Source organism: Filicampus tigris, chromosome 14, assembly GCF_054856515.1.
Source record: "Filicampus tigris isolate MCC_2025a chromosome 14, RoL_Ftig_1.0, whole genome shotgun sequence".
Lineage (NCBI taxonomy): Eukaryota > Metazoa > Chordata > Actinopteri > Syngnathiformes > Syngnathidae > Filicampus > Filicampus tigris.
The window spans coordinates 21,427,554-21,441,718 of record NC_141230.1 but is presented as its reverse complement, the minus strand read 5'-3'; the positions used below and the strand labels follow the sequence as shown (position 1 = coordinate 21,441,718).

The 14,165-nt window shown below is 42.4% G+C and overlaps 3 protein-coding genes across 3 annotated transcripts; 2 read left to right on the top strand and 1 right to left on the bottom strand.

The window, feature by feature from the left end:
• Window positions 1–1,499: 1,499 nt before the first annotated feature.
• LOC147136813 (olfactory receptor 2K2-like) lies at window positions 1,500–2,450 on the bottom strand. Its single transcript, XM_086052155.1, has one exon. It carries the CDS (start codon window positions 2,448–2,450, stop codon window positions 1,500–1,502), a length of 951 nt encoding a protein of 316 aa, XP_085908281.1.
• A 3,135-nt stretch (window positions 2,451–5,585) lies between these two features.
• On the top strand, window positions 5,586–9,119 carry LOC147136812 (putative methyltransferase DDB_G0268948). The gene is made up of 6 exons (XM_086051329.1): window positions 5,586–5,978; window positions 6,124–6,284; window positions 7,533–7,749; window positions 8,168–8,271; window positions 8,406–8,543; window positions 8,893–9,119. Exons 1-6 carry the CDS (start codon window positions 5,868–5,870, stop codon window positions 8,993–8,995), a joined length of 834 nt encoding a protein of 277 aa, XP_085907455.1. The 5' UTR covers window positions 5,586–5,867; the 3' UTR covers window positions 8,996–9,119.
• Window positions 9,120–10,801: 1,682 nt separating this feature from the next.
• LOC147136811 (creatine kinase, testis isozyme-like) lies at window positions 10,802–13,751 on the top strand. The gene is made up of 8 exons (XM_086051328.1): window positions 10,802–11,045; window positions 11,346–11,533; window positions 11,613–11,767; window positions 12,037–12,169; window positions 12,249–12,420; window positions 12,564–12,687; window positions 13,175–13,364; window positions 13,438–13,751. Exons 1-8 carry the CDS (start codon window positions 11,029–11,031, stop codon window positions 13,614–13,616), a joined length of 1,158 nt encoding a protein of 385 aa, XP_085907454.1. The 5' UTR covers window positions 10,802–11,028; the 3' UTR covers window positions 13,617–13,751.
• Window positions 13,752–14,165: the final 414 nt, after the last annotated feature.

Here is a 14,165-nt window from a genome sequence, read left to right as displayed (position 1 = left end):
CTACTAGCTGGCGCTCAAGGCCCAACTTCAGGCCGCAGCCCCTTGGTTAAGCATCAGAATTAATGATCTAGATGACAGGTCAAAATGATGTCACAGGTTTTCTGAGTTTGGTCATGTGACGTCCGCAAACCGAGCCGTGATTGGTCGTTAGCTGAGCCCTGAACAAGTGTGATGTCATTTTCAGTCGACAGCGAGTGGCTTGTGGATTTTGCTGCTTAATTCATATTCTATGAACACAATGAAAATCAAAATACCATGTTTAGGCTAAAGTGGGGACACGTAGAACATATTATTGTCAAGAAAATGTTTGACTTGACTTCATCTATAAATGTAAATAATAAGAATGGTCATTTTTTTGCAGAGGACAAAGAATATATGACCATTAGTGCTGTTATATTGTCTGTCTCCATGTGTTCCTCGCACATGCCCGAAACATGAATACTTGGTTCATTGAATATGTTTAATGATGTTTGTTTATAATGTATGCGCCCTGTGATTGGCTGACGGCCAGTCTGGGCTGTGTTACATCTCATCTGTTACCCAAATGAAGACAAACGCGATCAAAAATTGAAAGAAGGTTGAATGGATTCCTTCTTGTCATCATAATGTCATGACAAATGATGAGTCGTATGAAATCGCAGCAGTGGATTCATTCAAGGTTGTTTACATGTCGGTAAAATCATTGATATGAGTTATTAGACTGATTAAGTCATGCAACTTTCCCTGACGGGGAAGGCCTGATTTACAGTGCTAATGGCATGACTTTATTAATATCGAAGGTTGTTTGTCGTTGTCTTCCTCAAACATTAAAAACCACAAGTCGACCAGCTCGCTGGGTGATGTACGTGGTTAGCGCGGTTTTGTGTGTGTGAACAAATGTGAATGTGTCATTTGCGATGTGTGGCTTATTGGAAAGGAAGTTCTTATTCAACAAGACTCACAATGAAAATGAGGTATTTCATCATTGATTAACATTCAGCTCCCCATTGTACTCTACAGCTACTCTCTATTGAATTTTTAACATGTGCAAATTGCGACATGAAATCAGTTGAAAGGTGAGCACAGTGCAATCCAACTCAAACAGATACATGAATACGGACATCACTGAAAACTTCATTCATTTCAGTAGTTCAATTTAAAAAAAAAAAAAAGTGAAACTTGCATATTATGTAATTCACTAACACACAGAGTGAAATAGTTCATGATGTAATTGTTTAATCATGATTATTACAGCTAACAAAAACCCCCAAATTCACCATGTGAAGAAATAAGCAAATGACATAAATAATAATAATTGATCCACGAAAATAAATCAAATTGCTACCATATTCTAATTCATTTAGATGAGCCTGTAAATTGCATTATGTGAGAATTATGCATAGCGAAATGATACACTGCATTGACCAAAATTGTACCAAGTGAAATAATCTCCATCGTTTTTGTTCCTTGACAAAAGCCTCATTCATAAACATCACACGTGACATATTCTCCACATGCAGTCACATTGTCTCGGTTGTAAAACTGCCTGTCTTCTTTTTAGTGTGAAAAAAGCTCAATATCCTGTTGCGGATTTGTGTCAGCTGCAGCCCGTAGACGAGTGGATTCAAAATTGGAGGAATGAGCAGAAACTCGATGGTCATAAAGTTGTGCAAGTGTTGCGACAACTTGGCCGACCCGAATCGCATGTAAAACAAGTCCAACAGCACGGCCGTGGAGTAAGTGAGGAGGCAGGTGAAATGCGGCGTGCACGTCTGCCTGACCTTCTTCCACATCTGTGTGGAGGAAATGCACATTTTGATCAGATACACGTAAGACCAACAAATAAAGAGAAAATGCAAGAAATAAAGGCCGATGTTGAAAGCCGTGATGATGGTGTTGGCTCGGGACGGCGAGCAAGCGAGGTTGACCACCATCAGGTTGACGCAGTAGAGCCTGTTGATGTGAGAGCCGCACAGCTTTTTCCCCAAGAGGGTTGCCGTGTTCATGAACATACAAAAGAGAGGTATGAACCAGGACAAAAACACAAAGAGGGACACTCTCTGCCTCGTCATGAAAGAGTGGTAAACCAGAGGCCGACACAGAGCCACGTACCTGTCGTAAGCCATCAGTGCCAAGATGGAAAAATCGCAGCAATTTGACGAGTGTATGACATAACCTTGCAGCATGCAGCCGGCGTAAGAAATCACATGCGACGACAGAAGATCCACCAGAAATTTGGGGTAAAAGCCCATCGACCCGTACACAGCATTGACGCATAGGTTACACAGGAAAACATACATGGGCTCGTGGAGCTTTCTGTCGGTAATGATGACAAAAACAACGGTCAAATTGCTCAGCAGGATTATGAGGTAGCACAGCAGCACAAGCACAAAAATGATTATTCTTTGTACAAATGGAAAATTCAAACCAGAGAGAGTAAACATTGTGACAGCGGAAACATTTTCCATCATAAATTGCTTCAGCACAAGCACATAAAATGACCACGCGACAAATGGAACAGGGAGACGCGCATCCGCCCCTCCGAACGACCGTGCGCAGTGGCGGCTAGTTAAAGGCTTCGCTAAGAAAACAGCGAGACCTTTGGGACTGAAGTGGGCCAATGGCTGCGTGCTGACGCCCCAAACACTCGACACATGTTGGCCGTTCGTCAAGCCTCGGATGAAGCTGTCTGACTTCGGCTACTTGGCGCAGAGGCCAACGGGGACACGGCACTGCCAATCAAAAAAAAAAAAAAAAAGAAGAAAGTGCATGCTTTTTATTGTGGACCGCTGTTTGGAATCCAAATTTTGGAGGCTGACTGACATTTCCAGTACTGAAAAAAAAAGTTAGGGATGTCTGGCTTTTGGGTGGAATGTCAACACGAACCTAAAATCGTTTGTCCAATGAATCAGGCAACACATTTTCCAGAGTATCCCTCTTCTAAGCATTTTCTTTCTGCATCTCAGTTGTACGGATGGCCAGGTTTCAGCAATTTGCCTCCCCTGCGACTAAGGCCCGATTATTACTCGCTGAGGTATTTGAGCCCGGTTTACATGCAGACTTTCTGGTCATTCCGGTGGAAATCGTTCTGATTGAAGATCTCAGATCAACTGTTCACGTGACGTGATCTATTTCGATCTGCCGTTTGTGTGTGCCATCACTGTACGTGCAATCAGCGCGTCCGTTGTACAGCCTCACGACGAGCGCAGATCGATGTAAACGTGATTTATCAAGACTCGGGTCGGTCGTCTCTTTAGCACCGCAGTTGCGATTGTTTCATATATCTTCGACTGCACGTGAATGTCATGACAGTCATCGGTCTGTCAGATTGACGTGAGTGATCAGGGAGGCAGGTTCTATCGATCAAGTTATCGCAAAGAAGTCAGCAGATGCCCAATTCTGGGATGTCTATAAATGATTGTGTGCGATTACGCTGATGTGTGCCGAGGGTTAAGTTTGGGTTTTTTTCACCCATCTGCTCAGAGAACGGTTTTAAATGACAATGGTAAACACGTTCAAAATTTGCGATACCGAACGCTTACGTGGATGGCCAACATAGGCAAAGGTTAAATCGGCGCAACTGGATTTTTCCGTGATTGTTGAATAATTTTCATCTTTAATCCAAAAAGTTTCTTCAGTTCAAAATTTTCAGTGTGAGTGCACACGGGGTGTTGTTGCCGGCATGGCTGGTGAAGTGACCGTCCTTTTGTTGCAAATCAATTTCTTGTAATAACTGCATCAAGCCACAGACTCTCTTTCCGTGGATGTCAGTTTAAGTCCGGCGACTGATTTACCAGTCCAAAAGTTTCCAATTGTTGTCCCTTTTGGGTCATTATCTTGCTGCAGGATGACGGATCCGCCAATCGCTTGGCTTGAATCTTTCTTTGAAATGAAAGACAAAATGTTTCTGCAGGCATGCCGTTACTTGACAGATGAGCTTGTCTGATTGAGATCATGAGTAGCTCCTTGCTTTCGCAAAGCTTTCGCCTTTCCACTAGGCTCATCCATCATCTTTGTCTCATCTGTCCATAAAACATTTCCACCAGAATTTCTTAGGCTTGTGTAATTTGTTTTCTTTTGCAGCCTGGCCTTTTCGTTTTGCGAATGCGTGGTTTGTATCTTCTGATGTTGCCTCCGTATAGTTCATAAAGTTGTACTTGAAATTGTTACTGATGTCATTAACAGTAGTTTTAAGGGATTTCTTATTTTTTACAGGATGATTTTTACTTGTTTGGAAGCCAGCTATTCAATTTGATTTCAGTTCTGCTGGATATTTACTTTCCATGATAGAGGAGTATACAGAAGATTAGATGGAATTAATGTAAATACAGGCAGAATATGATTCCGGTTCGATATTCTGAGATGGAAAAAAAACAATACTTCTATTCATAGACGCTCTGCGAATTGGGTGGTCAACAGGTCATTATCTGTCCCTATTGCTGTCCCACGAGAACAATTAGTAGCACAGCGCTCTCATGGGGGGAGGGACACTCTACAATAACAAACATGTTTTTTAGTCTGACAAATTGTTGAGACGACTCATCAACAAACACTGATGATGATAAACACTATTTAGCCAAATTGACATTAACCGGTAGTTAGTGATGCTGTGATACTAAAAAAATGAATACTGCCTCTTCGTATAAAAGATGCTCCACCAATAGCTGCAAATGGTGACCCAGTTCAAGTCGTTATGTTTTTTTTCCCTTGAAAATCAACCAGCAGATTTCACTGTGTACAATATTGCAAATAAACTGCAGAGATAAAATAAACATGACAGAGATTTGTACTGTTGTTTGTGTGTGAAATATGGTATATATTTTGAGTGGTGAAAAACAGCCATCGCGGCTACTTCCTATGTTCCTTGACCCAATGGCATGAGTAATAATAGATAAAGACCTATTAATAACAATAAACAAACAAATAAGATCATAAGGAAAAAGCTAGAAGATTAGCCCTGCCTCCTGATAGAGGCTGCACTATTTTATTATCTATATTAAGCAAATGAGTCGAACACAGTAGTCAATCTAGATGGGCATATTACATGCGGCACCATATTTACTTCCCTTTTTTACTCATGTCCAGTAGTCAAAATATTTGGGAAATATCTGTTTGATTGGCGGAAAAACAATACCGTAAATATCACTCCCTTGAATTATTTTATTAAAAAATGAATCCCCTCTATTGTCAAATTTGATGAAAGTAATAATTATACGAGGTAAATACCATTTTCACTACAGCAAATGGACAAATAATTTCCCGTCACTAAAATATTTCCAAAATGAGTTAAACAAATATTTCCAATCTTTAATCTTAATGGTAAAGAAGTGAAAGGATAAATGCTATGGTGGAAACTGCAAAACAATATAATTTGGTTGAATGTGACGAGTCTCAATGATTGTTACCTTCAAATTTTGTTTTACTTTATTTTATGTTTTTAAACACTTAAAGCAATTTTTGTAAAATAAATTTTAGAAAGAAAAAAAAAGCGCATTTACTTCAGTAAACAATGCGCACGTCACGTGACAGGGTTATTGTTTTTTTTCCCGTGTTATTCGACGTCCTGCTCTTTGCGCATGCGTGCCGGGGCGATTCCAAAACTTCGGCTGTCAATGAATACCGAAGTGGCCATCATGCCCTGCTGTGTGAACTTATATGTTACTGTTGTCTGAAACGTCCTTCGATGACACCCAAAAAGAGAGTCGCTTCTCCTTTAAAGGCGCTCATTGTCAAACTTTGCATGTACCATCGGACATAATAGAGCCACCCATGTGTACAATTGGTCCATTGTTGCTGCCTTTTTGTGTGTGGGTGCGTGTGCGCGTGTACGTGACTTGAATGTTGCTGTGTGTTATATGCTCTACACAACTCCCTATACATGACTTGTTATGGCTCACCGTCTGTTTGAAGGCAAAGATCACGCCGCCTCTTATTGGAAGTATAGGATTTCTCCATCGGATCAGCTGATTCAGCATGTGGTGGAATTTGTGAGAAAACAGGTCAGCCTCAAAATGTTCTGTCAAGATCTATTTTGGAGTTTGTAGTTATGCTGTAGTGAGGTTGGAACACGTGTTTATTTTTGATCTACAACTGTGTGTGAGAGTGGCAATCAATTGACAACTTTTTTTTTTTTTTTTAAATCAGAAAAGCGAGCCCTTGCAGTTGGCCGTGGATGTGGGCTGCGGCTCGGGGCAAGGCACGGTGCTGCTGGCCAAACACTTTGCGTCCGTGGTGGGCATGGACGTGAGCCCGGCCCAGCTGGATCAGGCTTTGCAGCACGCTCGAGAGCCAAACGTCACCTATCGGTAGGCAAGCAGAAACTTCCTCAAGATTCCAAATGGATACGAATGACACTATGCGTATGTTTCGCGATGTGGTTGTTTGACACGTACATACCAGTACAAGCCAGCACTCAAAAACGTAGGAGCGGATAGCTTGACCGCAGTAGCACACTGGACATTTAGCATTGGCATTTTTACATGGAGTTTTATTCTTCTCTCGCCCCAAATCGGTTTACTCTGCTGTGATGAGAATTTGTGGATTTTGATTCCATCATAGCTACTGATTACCGGGTATTTAATACAGGGCCGTAGCCAGATTTTTTTTTTTTTTTTTGTGGGTTGGCCGTGTCCGTGTAGCTCCACCCCTGACCTGATCCACCGGGTATTGAAGGTTTTCACTGGATACATTTCTCAATATATGACGGTGGCTATTCATATTTGGGAATATTTAAAGTGCTCCTTTTGCATTTAAAGTGGACATCAACACCCAAAAAAATCCCTGCAATAATATGTTCTATACACCTTCACTAGTCTAAACATGGTATTCTGATTAATATTGTGTTTGTGGAATATGAGTTATGCAGCAAAATCCACCTGTTTTTAGCCATCTCATGGGGTGGCCATTTTGCCACTTCCGTCAACTGAAAATGACATCACAGTTGCTCGGGGCTCACGTCATGGCCAATCACGGCTGACCTGTTTTCTGAAGCTGAGCCACGATTGGTCGTTATCTAAACCCTGAGTAACTTTGATATCATTTTCACTCGACAGCAAGTGGCAAACTGGCCGCCCCCTGTGACGGGTAGATTGTACTGCTTACTCCACAAACGCAATATTCATCAGAATGCCATGTTTTCGACTAGTGGGCCTGCATAGAACATATTCTTGTCAAGAAAATGTTGTGGTTGACTTCTACTTTTACATACAACACTTGGATTTTTTTTTTGTCCTCTCCCTCTTCCGTCATTTGTGCCCTGAAGTGAACCCAGTCACAGCAGAGAAGAATGCGCTTCAAATAGGTCCATCAGCAGCCAAGCCCCAGACAAAGTGGTGGTTGTATGTTTTTGTTGTTTTTGATGAGCACAATTATCAAATAAGCAAACAAAGGATTCCTAGGACCAAAATGACCAAGAAAAGAACTTGCCATCCCTACCTACAACCCTGACGCGGAGCTTCAGGAAATACTGCACAAGGATGGATGTCCTCTACTATACAGTATCCTGAATGTTAAAAGTGCGTTTTTTTTGTGTGTGTGTATGACTCCACTTTTAGACAGTGCGTGGCCGAGGAGCTGCCGTTCGCTGACAGCTCAGTGGACCTGATAACAGCCATGTGCGCCTTCCACTGGTTTGACGGACAACGCTTTCTGCAGGAATCCCACAGGGTCCTGAAGCCTCGCGGTTGCTTGGCTCTGCTCAACTACACTCTCAATATGGAACTGACCTACCCGGGCTGCTGCCAAGAGTCACTCAACCAAGTGTGCAAAGAGGTGCTCACACATTTGTAAAGTTGAAATATTGAGACATTTTCACAATTCACAGGGGTTTTTTTTCAATTTACTAATCCAAGGTGTCTTGAGAAAAGGTATCGGATATTCTTTGTTGCATTGAATCAAGATACTCAGTATTTCCAATTTTGCCATTTTTTTTTTTCAACGAGTCTCTTGACTTTTTTTTGTGGCATTATTTTAGATGTCTGGGGATTCTAAGACGCCCCCTTGTGTATAAATCACTACATTGTTTGCCTAATATGGAAAGCAATCAAAACTAAAATGCAGAAGTCTGCAAATTACATCCAACATAGGCTCTGAGATAGTGGATCCATTAGTGCCACTTACATTGCAGTAAAGAAAAATCGTATTAGCCACTGCGAATCGTCATTGTGCTTTTTATTTTGGTCATTTTCAGTTCTATGCGGCTTTGCATCCATACCGCAGTCCTCAACTTGGTTCAAGGTCTGTTGAGTTGTATCGGGAAGCCTACAATTCCATCCCGTATGCTGACAAAGAGTGGTGAGTGCACAGCAACTTGGGATAGGCTTCGGCTCCTTGCGATCCAAAGTGGGCTAAGCGGTATGGAAACTGAAAGGATGGATGGGTGGATGGATGAAGACATTGACCTGTTTTACTGTCCCCCCCCACTGCAGGTGTGAGGGTGTGTGGGTGAAGAAGCCCATGCCCCTGTGCAGCTACATGGGCTTTGTGGAATCTTTCTCCAGCTATCAGGCTATGCTGAGGGAAGACCCCCAGAAGGCCAACAGGCTCTCGCAGGACATTTGTCAAAGGTATTCCGCCTTGATTTTGACAGCTCAAAGCACCCCTGCTTAACTTTTTGCCTCGGACGTGATTGTGTGTAGTCCTTCCATGGCTTGAAATGGGCGGTTCTCGGCTCAGCTCATGTAAATTAGCCTAAGTGCGACATCACAGACACATTTTCAGAAAATGGGCAGCTGACATAAGATGTATTTGCTCATTCCCAACTGTTTGTACACAAGCCGTGAAAAAGCCCATTTTCAAATGTCCTCTTGAGGTCCAAGAAACCGACCATGATGTAAAACGGGGTGTTGATGAGACATGATTACAAAGTCAGACTATGAGATTTTATTAATTTTTTTCCTGCCTTCCTCACTACAGGTTGATGTCCATCATGAAGGTGACCTCTGTAGAGACGGAAGTGGTAATGGCTGTCCAGTATTTCTACATGCTGGCTAGCAAAAACGCTCCAGATGATGTCTAGAAAAGGAGAAATGTGCTGTAGAGTAGCTGGATAAAAAAGTTGTAATACGTAGGAATTATTTGTCATTTTGTCAAATAAATGAATTCATACATTTTAATAATAATAAAAATGCATAGATACTTAAGGAGCGTTAACATCTCTCTTTCTTTTTAAGCTGTAGAGCCAGTTGATATGCAATGGAAAATCTTTGTTTATTTCAGGATTTGAATTAAAAGTGAAGAAATCACTACACAGAATGAAATAGTTCATGATTTGATTTTCCTCCCAAAATTCACCATGTCAGGTAATTATAACATCGTATAAAAAGCAATCAAACGTTTTCACATTCGGCAGGGATTGGCCTTCTAGAATGTATTTGTTGAATCTTTTATAACATGAGTTCCACGTTGCGAAGTGGACCACTGATATCAATTAATCTTAATACCTAGTTTATTCTCATTTATCGAGATGCACCCGTGTACTACAATCGGAGTCGGAAATGAGAACAATTCAAGTTGTAGCACGGTATTGTGAATGAACCGTTGCATTGTCTTCAAACTGCCGCTAGAGGGCGACATTATATTGTCTTTTCCTCACTTAGCGTCCAACATTTGTGGGGGAGAACTGCATGACAGGCCACTGAATAAGGCATGACGAGATGAGTTATGTGTGCATCCTAAAATATTCATTGAATATTGAATCAATGTGTATGATATTTATTTATTCCATAAAAATTTACTCCGCATTGTTATCCCTAGTTTCTTACAAAAACATCTATTCATGTGTAAAGTTTTTTTTTTTGTTATTTACCCATTAAATAAACGATGTCAATAAAAGCTTGCCAACCAAAGCCGAATGTGCGCTTGCTTGCGTTACAAGCGGAACGTCACGCAGTCAGAGATTAAAATTAAAAAAAATCGAAAAATAACCGAACGTCACGCATTTGCGTTTGGAGAAAAGCACCGCACAAACTCAACGAGCTGCACACGTCACCTTGAAAAAGCTTTTGACGCGTCAGTCGCACAACACGCGCCCCTGTGATACAAAGAAGGGCTGACGGCGTCAACTTGGGCCGAACAATATAAAACGCAGTTTTTTCCTCCAGACAAAAACTTGTGTGCGCGAGCATCTTCGCCGTTGAATCGAACTTTCCAAGTGTTGCTGAATCAGGTAAGCACAAGCAACGACGCTTTTTGCACACTTTAGAATTTCACATGGAAATACGTGACACCTTTGGTAACTGTCACGCTTGATGAAATTAATCCTACAAGTGCATCTCGCTTTTGAAAACAATTTCAATTGTTCAATTCAAAACGGGAAAGTCATCTATCATACAAATGTTACTAATTGAGGGTTTTAAAAGTTTACAGTTCACGAAAAAAACAACCACCTCAACAAACTGACAAAAACAGTCAAAAATAATTAATATAGTCATTGAGTATGTGATTGTTTTACATTTTTTGATCAAATAACATATTTGGTAAGCGTTCTAAACCGACGCTCATTCAAAACGAAAAAAAGTAAAATGAAAGCAAAAAAAAAAGTCCTTTAAGTCGTGTTCAGCTTTAACATTTTCACCTACATTCGTGACTGGAGCACAAATCCGTACTTAGACTGTACTAAGAATTGGTCAGACATTTTCTGATTTGTGGGGAAAAGGTTGTGACATCATAAAAAAACTTGCATGCTTTGTTTGTGACTTCATCACTTTGGTTCCAAAAGGCCTTGATGCATGTTATGGGAGTGACTATTAACAAACTTGTCAGTTGGCCTTGAAGCCGAGCTTAATATTGTCGTATCGGTGCAAAGCCACCAAAATGTAGGAACATCCCATTAGTAGTGAGTTGGACTTTTTGGCTGCACCATAGTGACTTTTTGTTCTATCCAGGAGACCTTTTCCTCTTTGTGCTACTGCTTCATCCTGCAGTATCCACTAATGTTATTATTTGCTGCTATATGGACTCTTCAGTGGTTGCAGTTGTGATTTTTTTTTTGGTGGAGGATTTGGTTCTAAATGGACTTGTTGCTAATTCAGTGGATGAATTTGTCTTTTGATGGTCAAGATTCTCGGGTAAATTGAATGATTTGATGCTACGATTGATAGTGTTTTTGTTCCGTAACACTCAAAGCGTCTCAGCACCTTTTCAGTTTTGTTGAGCTCCAGCATCATGTCGATGTCGGCTTTCCCCCATGCCGTAAAAAGAGTTGCGCCATGTTTAGGGAAGGGCATGATGAATGCGATCGCGGCACCGATGTTTTCATGCGACTCGAGAGTTGATGGAAAGAAGTGCTGTTGCGCGGGAAGGTTAGCCAAACGCCAAATGGACAGACCTATCTGGATGATGATGTTTTTGCTGATGATCCGTTTTAGCTCTGAAGGAATGGCCAACCGCAAGCAGAGGGGGCTGACGGCCACGGACGAGTTCCCGGATATCAGTCAGCACAAGAACCACATGGCCAAGTTCCTGACTCAGGACATGTACGCCACGTTGAAGGAGAGGTCCACTCGCAGCGGCTTCACCATCGACGGCGTCATTCAGACCGGGGTGGACAATCCTGGTAGGCGTTGCTAACTTGCAACTGCGGTGCCACGCCGTTTTTTGATGACTCTCGGGTGTGGTGATGTTAACGTGGGCAGGTCACCCCTACATCATGACCGTGGGCTGCGTGGCCGGAGACGAGGAGTCCTACGACGTCTACAAGGAGCTTTTTGACCCCGTGATTGAGGATAGACACGGCGGATACAAGCCCACAGACACGCACAAGACTGACCTCAACCCAGGGAACCTGGTGGTGAGCATCTTTTGTCTGGATTTTTACATTTTATTCCTTCATTTCATTTTCAACTGGCAAAATGATCAGTCGCTTTTTCTGCTTTCCTGATTTTCCGATTGTGGCAGTGTAGCATTTATGTCCCCACTCAGTGATGGTATTCCTCACAACAGGACAAGCAGTACGGGAAACTGATGGATGGATTTTTCGATTGCTAGTTGAAAATGAAAACCAATGATACACTGATTTTGCGCGTATAAAGAATCCAATGCTTTCTTCCCCTTGCGTAGGGGGGCGACGACCTGGACGCCAACTACGTTCTTAGCTCCCGTGTGCGAACAGGCCGCAGCATCCGCGGCTTCTGCCTGCCGCCACACTGCACCAGAGGAGAAAGGCGTGCTTTGGAGAAGCTCTCCATCGAAGGTAAAGAAAATGCCCGACGGCCCGAGTGTCTTACGTCACAATTAGGGATTTGTTCACAAATGTGTTTCTCCGGCTTTAGCTTTGGGCTCTCTGACTGGAGACCTGGCTGGCAAGTACTACGCTTTGAAGAACATGTCGGAGGCGGAGCAGCAGCAGCTGATCGACGACCACTTCCTGTTTGACAAGCCCGTGTCCCCTCTCTTGCTGGCCTCCAGGATGGCCCGCGACTGGCCAGACGGCAGAGGCATCTGGTGAGGAACCGCCTATTGAATCTCAATAGCCATACGTAGGTAGAATGAAAAATACTTCTCTGATGAGAGTTCAATCACCGCTGTTGAACCGTCTTTTTACACAAGTGTCTGCTCTGAGTCATTTTTCCACCCGTGTTCCAAAGGCACAACGAGAGCAAGACCTTCCTAGTGTGGGTGAACGAGGAGGACCATCTGCGCGTCATCTCCATGCAGAAAGGAGGCAACATAAAGGAAGTGTTCACCCGATTCTGCACTGGACTGGCAGAGGTTTGTAGGAATGAGGTTTTTCTAACCAGTGGTTCTCAAACTGTACAACTTTTTTTGGCAAGCACATCTCTTCTTGAAAACAGACAACAGTAGATCGATAGCTTTGCAATAAAATAGGTAATTTTACAAATCGGCTTCTTTGAAAGATTTCTTCAAGGTTCCCTGGATCGAAAAAGATCGGGAACTCTTGTTCTAAACCAGAGATATTCAATCCTGTTCCTTGAGGGCCGGTTTCCTGGATGTTTTCCATTTCTCCCTGCTGCAACACACCCGATTCAAATGATCAGGATCATTATCCAGCTTCTGATTATCTGATCATTTGAATCAGGTGTGTTGCAGCAGGGAGGAATGGAAAACATCCAGGAAACCGGCCCTCAAGGAACAGGATTGAAGACCCCTGTTCTAAACTGTCAGAAAAGAACAACTCTCCACCTGTGGTGATCGAAGCCAGGTTAAACTATTGCTAAAATCTTCTCACCACCTGTAGATCGAAGCCAGATTCAAGGAGAAAGGCCGAGTCTTCATGTGGAGCGAGCACTTGGGTTACATCCTGACCTGCCCTTCCAACCTGGGCACCGGCCTGCGTGCCGGCGTACACGTCAAGCTGCCAAACCTGGGCAAGCATGCCGAATTTGAGGAGATTCTTAAGAGGCTGCGTCTCCAAAAACGTGGAACTGGTACCGGCAAACCTACCGATCTTTGGTCCGACTCCTGTGCTTCCATGAGCACTCAGTGTGCTTTGTCAATCAGGTGGCGTGGACACCGACGCCGTGGATGGAGTCTTCGACATCTCCAACGCGGACAGACTGGGATTTTCTGAAGTGGAGCTTGTGCAGATGGTGGTGGATGGTGTCAAGCTGCTGGTGGACATGGAGAAGAATTTGGAGAAGGAGGAGTCCATTGATGATCTGATGCCCAACCAGAAATAGAACCCCCCCTACCCCGAAATCCTTTCTGTCCCCCATTTCTAATGAATACTATCCTGAGTGCAGTTTTTGCTATTATGTACTGCCATATAACATGTGTAAGGTTGGGATGGACTAAATAAAATGATGAATACTTTACATATTCATGAGTGCTTTATCACATTTTTCACTAAAGCAAACCTGTAATTGCTCTTTACTAAAGCAATCCAATGCACAAAACATTTGTGAATGCGGAGTACATCACTAAAGATAGTACTAAATGCTCAAGTTAATGTAGAGTAATTATACATGTCATAATGCAAAAAAAGTGAGGTTATTCCCCAAAATGAACTAAAAACTGGAGCTAACATGTTCTTCATTAAAGCTGAAGTAAGCTGCACTAATACTTTTCAAAGAAGTTAATGGTATAAGAGTAATGTAAACATTCTCAAAGATTTAGGTTAATGCTAACGGTAAAAGTAATGCGCTTGATTTTTTTTTTTTTTTTTTTACAAAGCGGCCATGTAATGGACAAAACATTTTCCCAAAATTTGAGTCATGTTTTTTTTTTTA

Coding starts and splice junctions, on each gene's coding strand:
- LOC147136813 (XM_086052155.1), bottom strand. CDS start 2,450: ATGATGGAAAATGTTTCCGCTGTCACAATGTTTACTCTCTCTGGTTTG.
- LOC147136812 (XM_086051329.1), top strand. CDS start 5,868: ATGGCTCACCGTCTGTTTGAAGGCAAAGATCACGCCGCCTCTTATTGG. Junction 5,979..6,123: donor TGGAATTTGTGAGAAAACAG/GTCAGCCTCAAA, acceptor TTTTTAAATCAG/AAAAGCGAGCCCTTGCAGTT. Junction 8,272..8,405: donor CCGTATGCTGACAAAGAGTG/GTGAGTGCACAG, acceptor CCCCCACTGCAG/GTGTGAGGGTGTGTGGGTGA.
- LOC147136811 (XM_086051328.1), top strand. Junction 12,170..12,248: donor GGAGAAGCTCTCCATCGAAG/GTAAAGAAAATG, acceptor CTCCGGCTTTAG/CTTTGGGCTCTCTGACTGGA. Junction 12,421..12,563: donor CCAGACGGCAGAGGCATCTG/GTGAGGAACCGC, acceptor CGTGTTCCAAAG/GCACAACGAGAGCAAGACCT.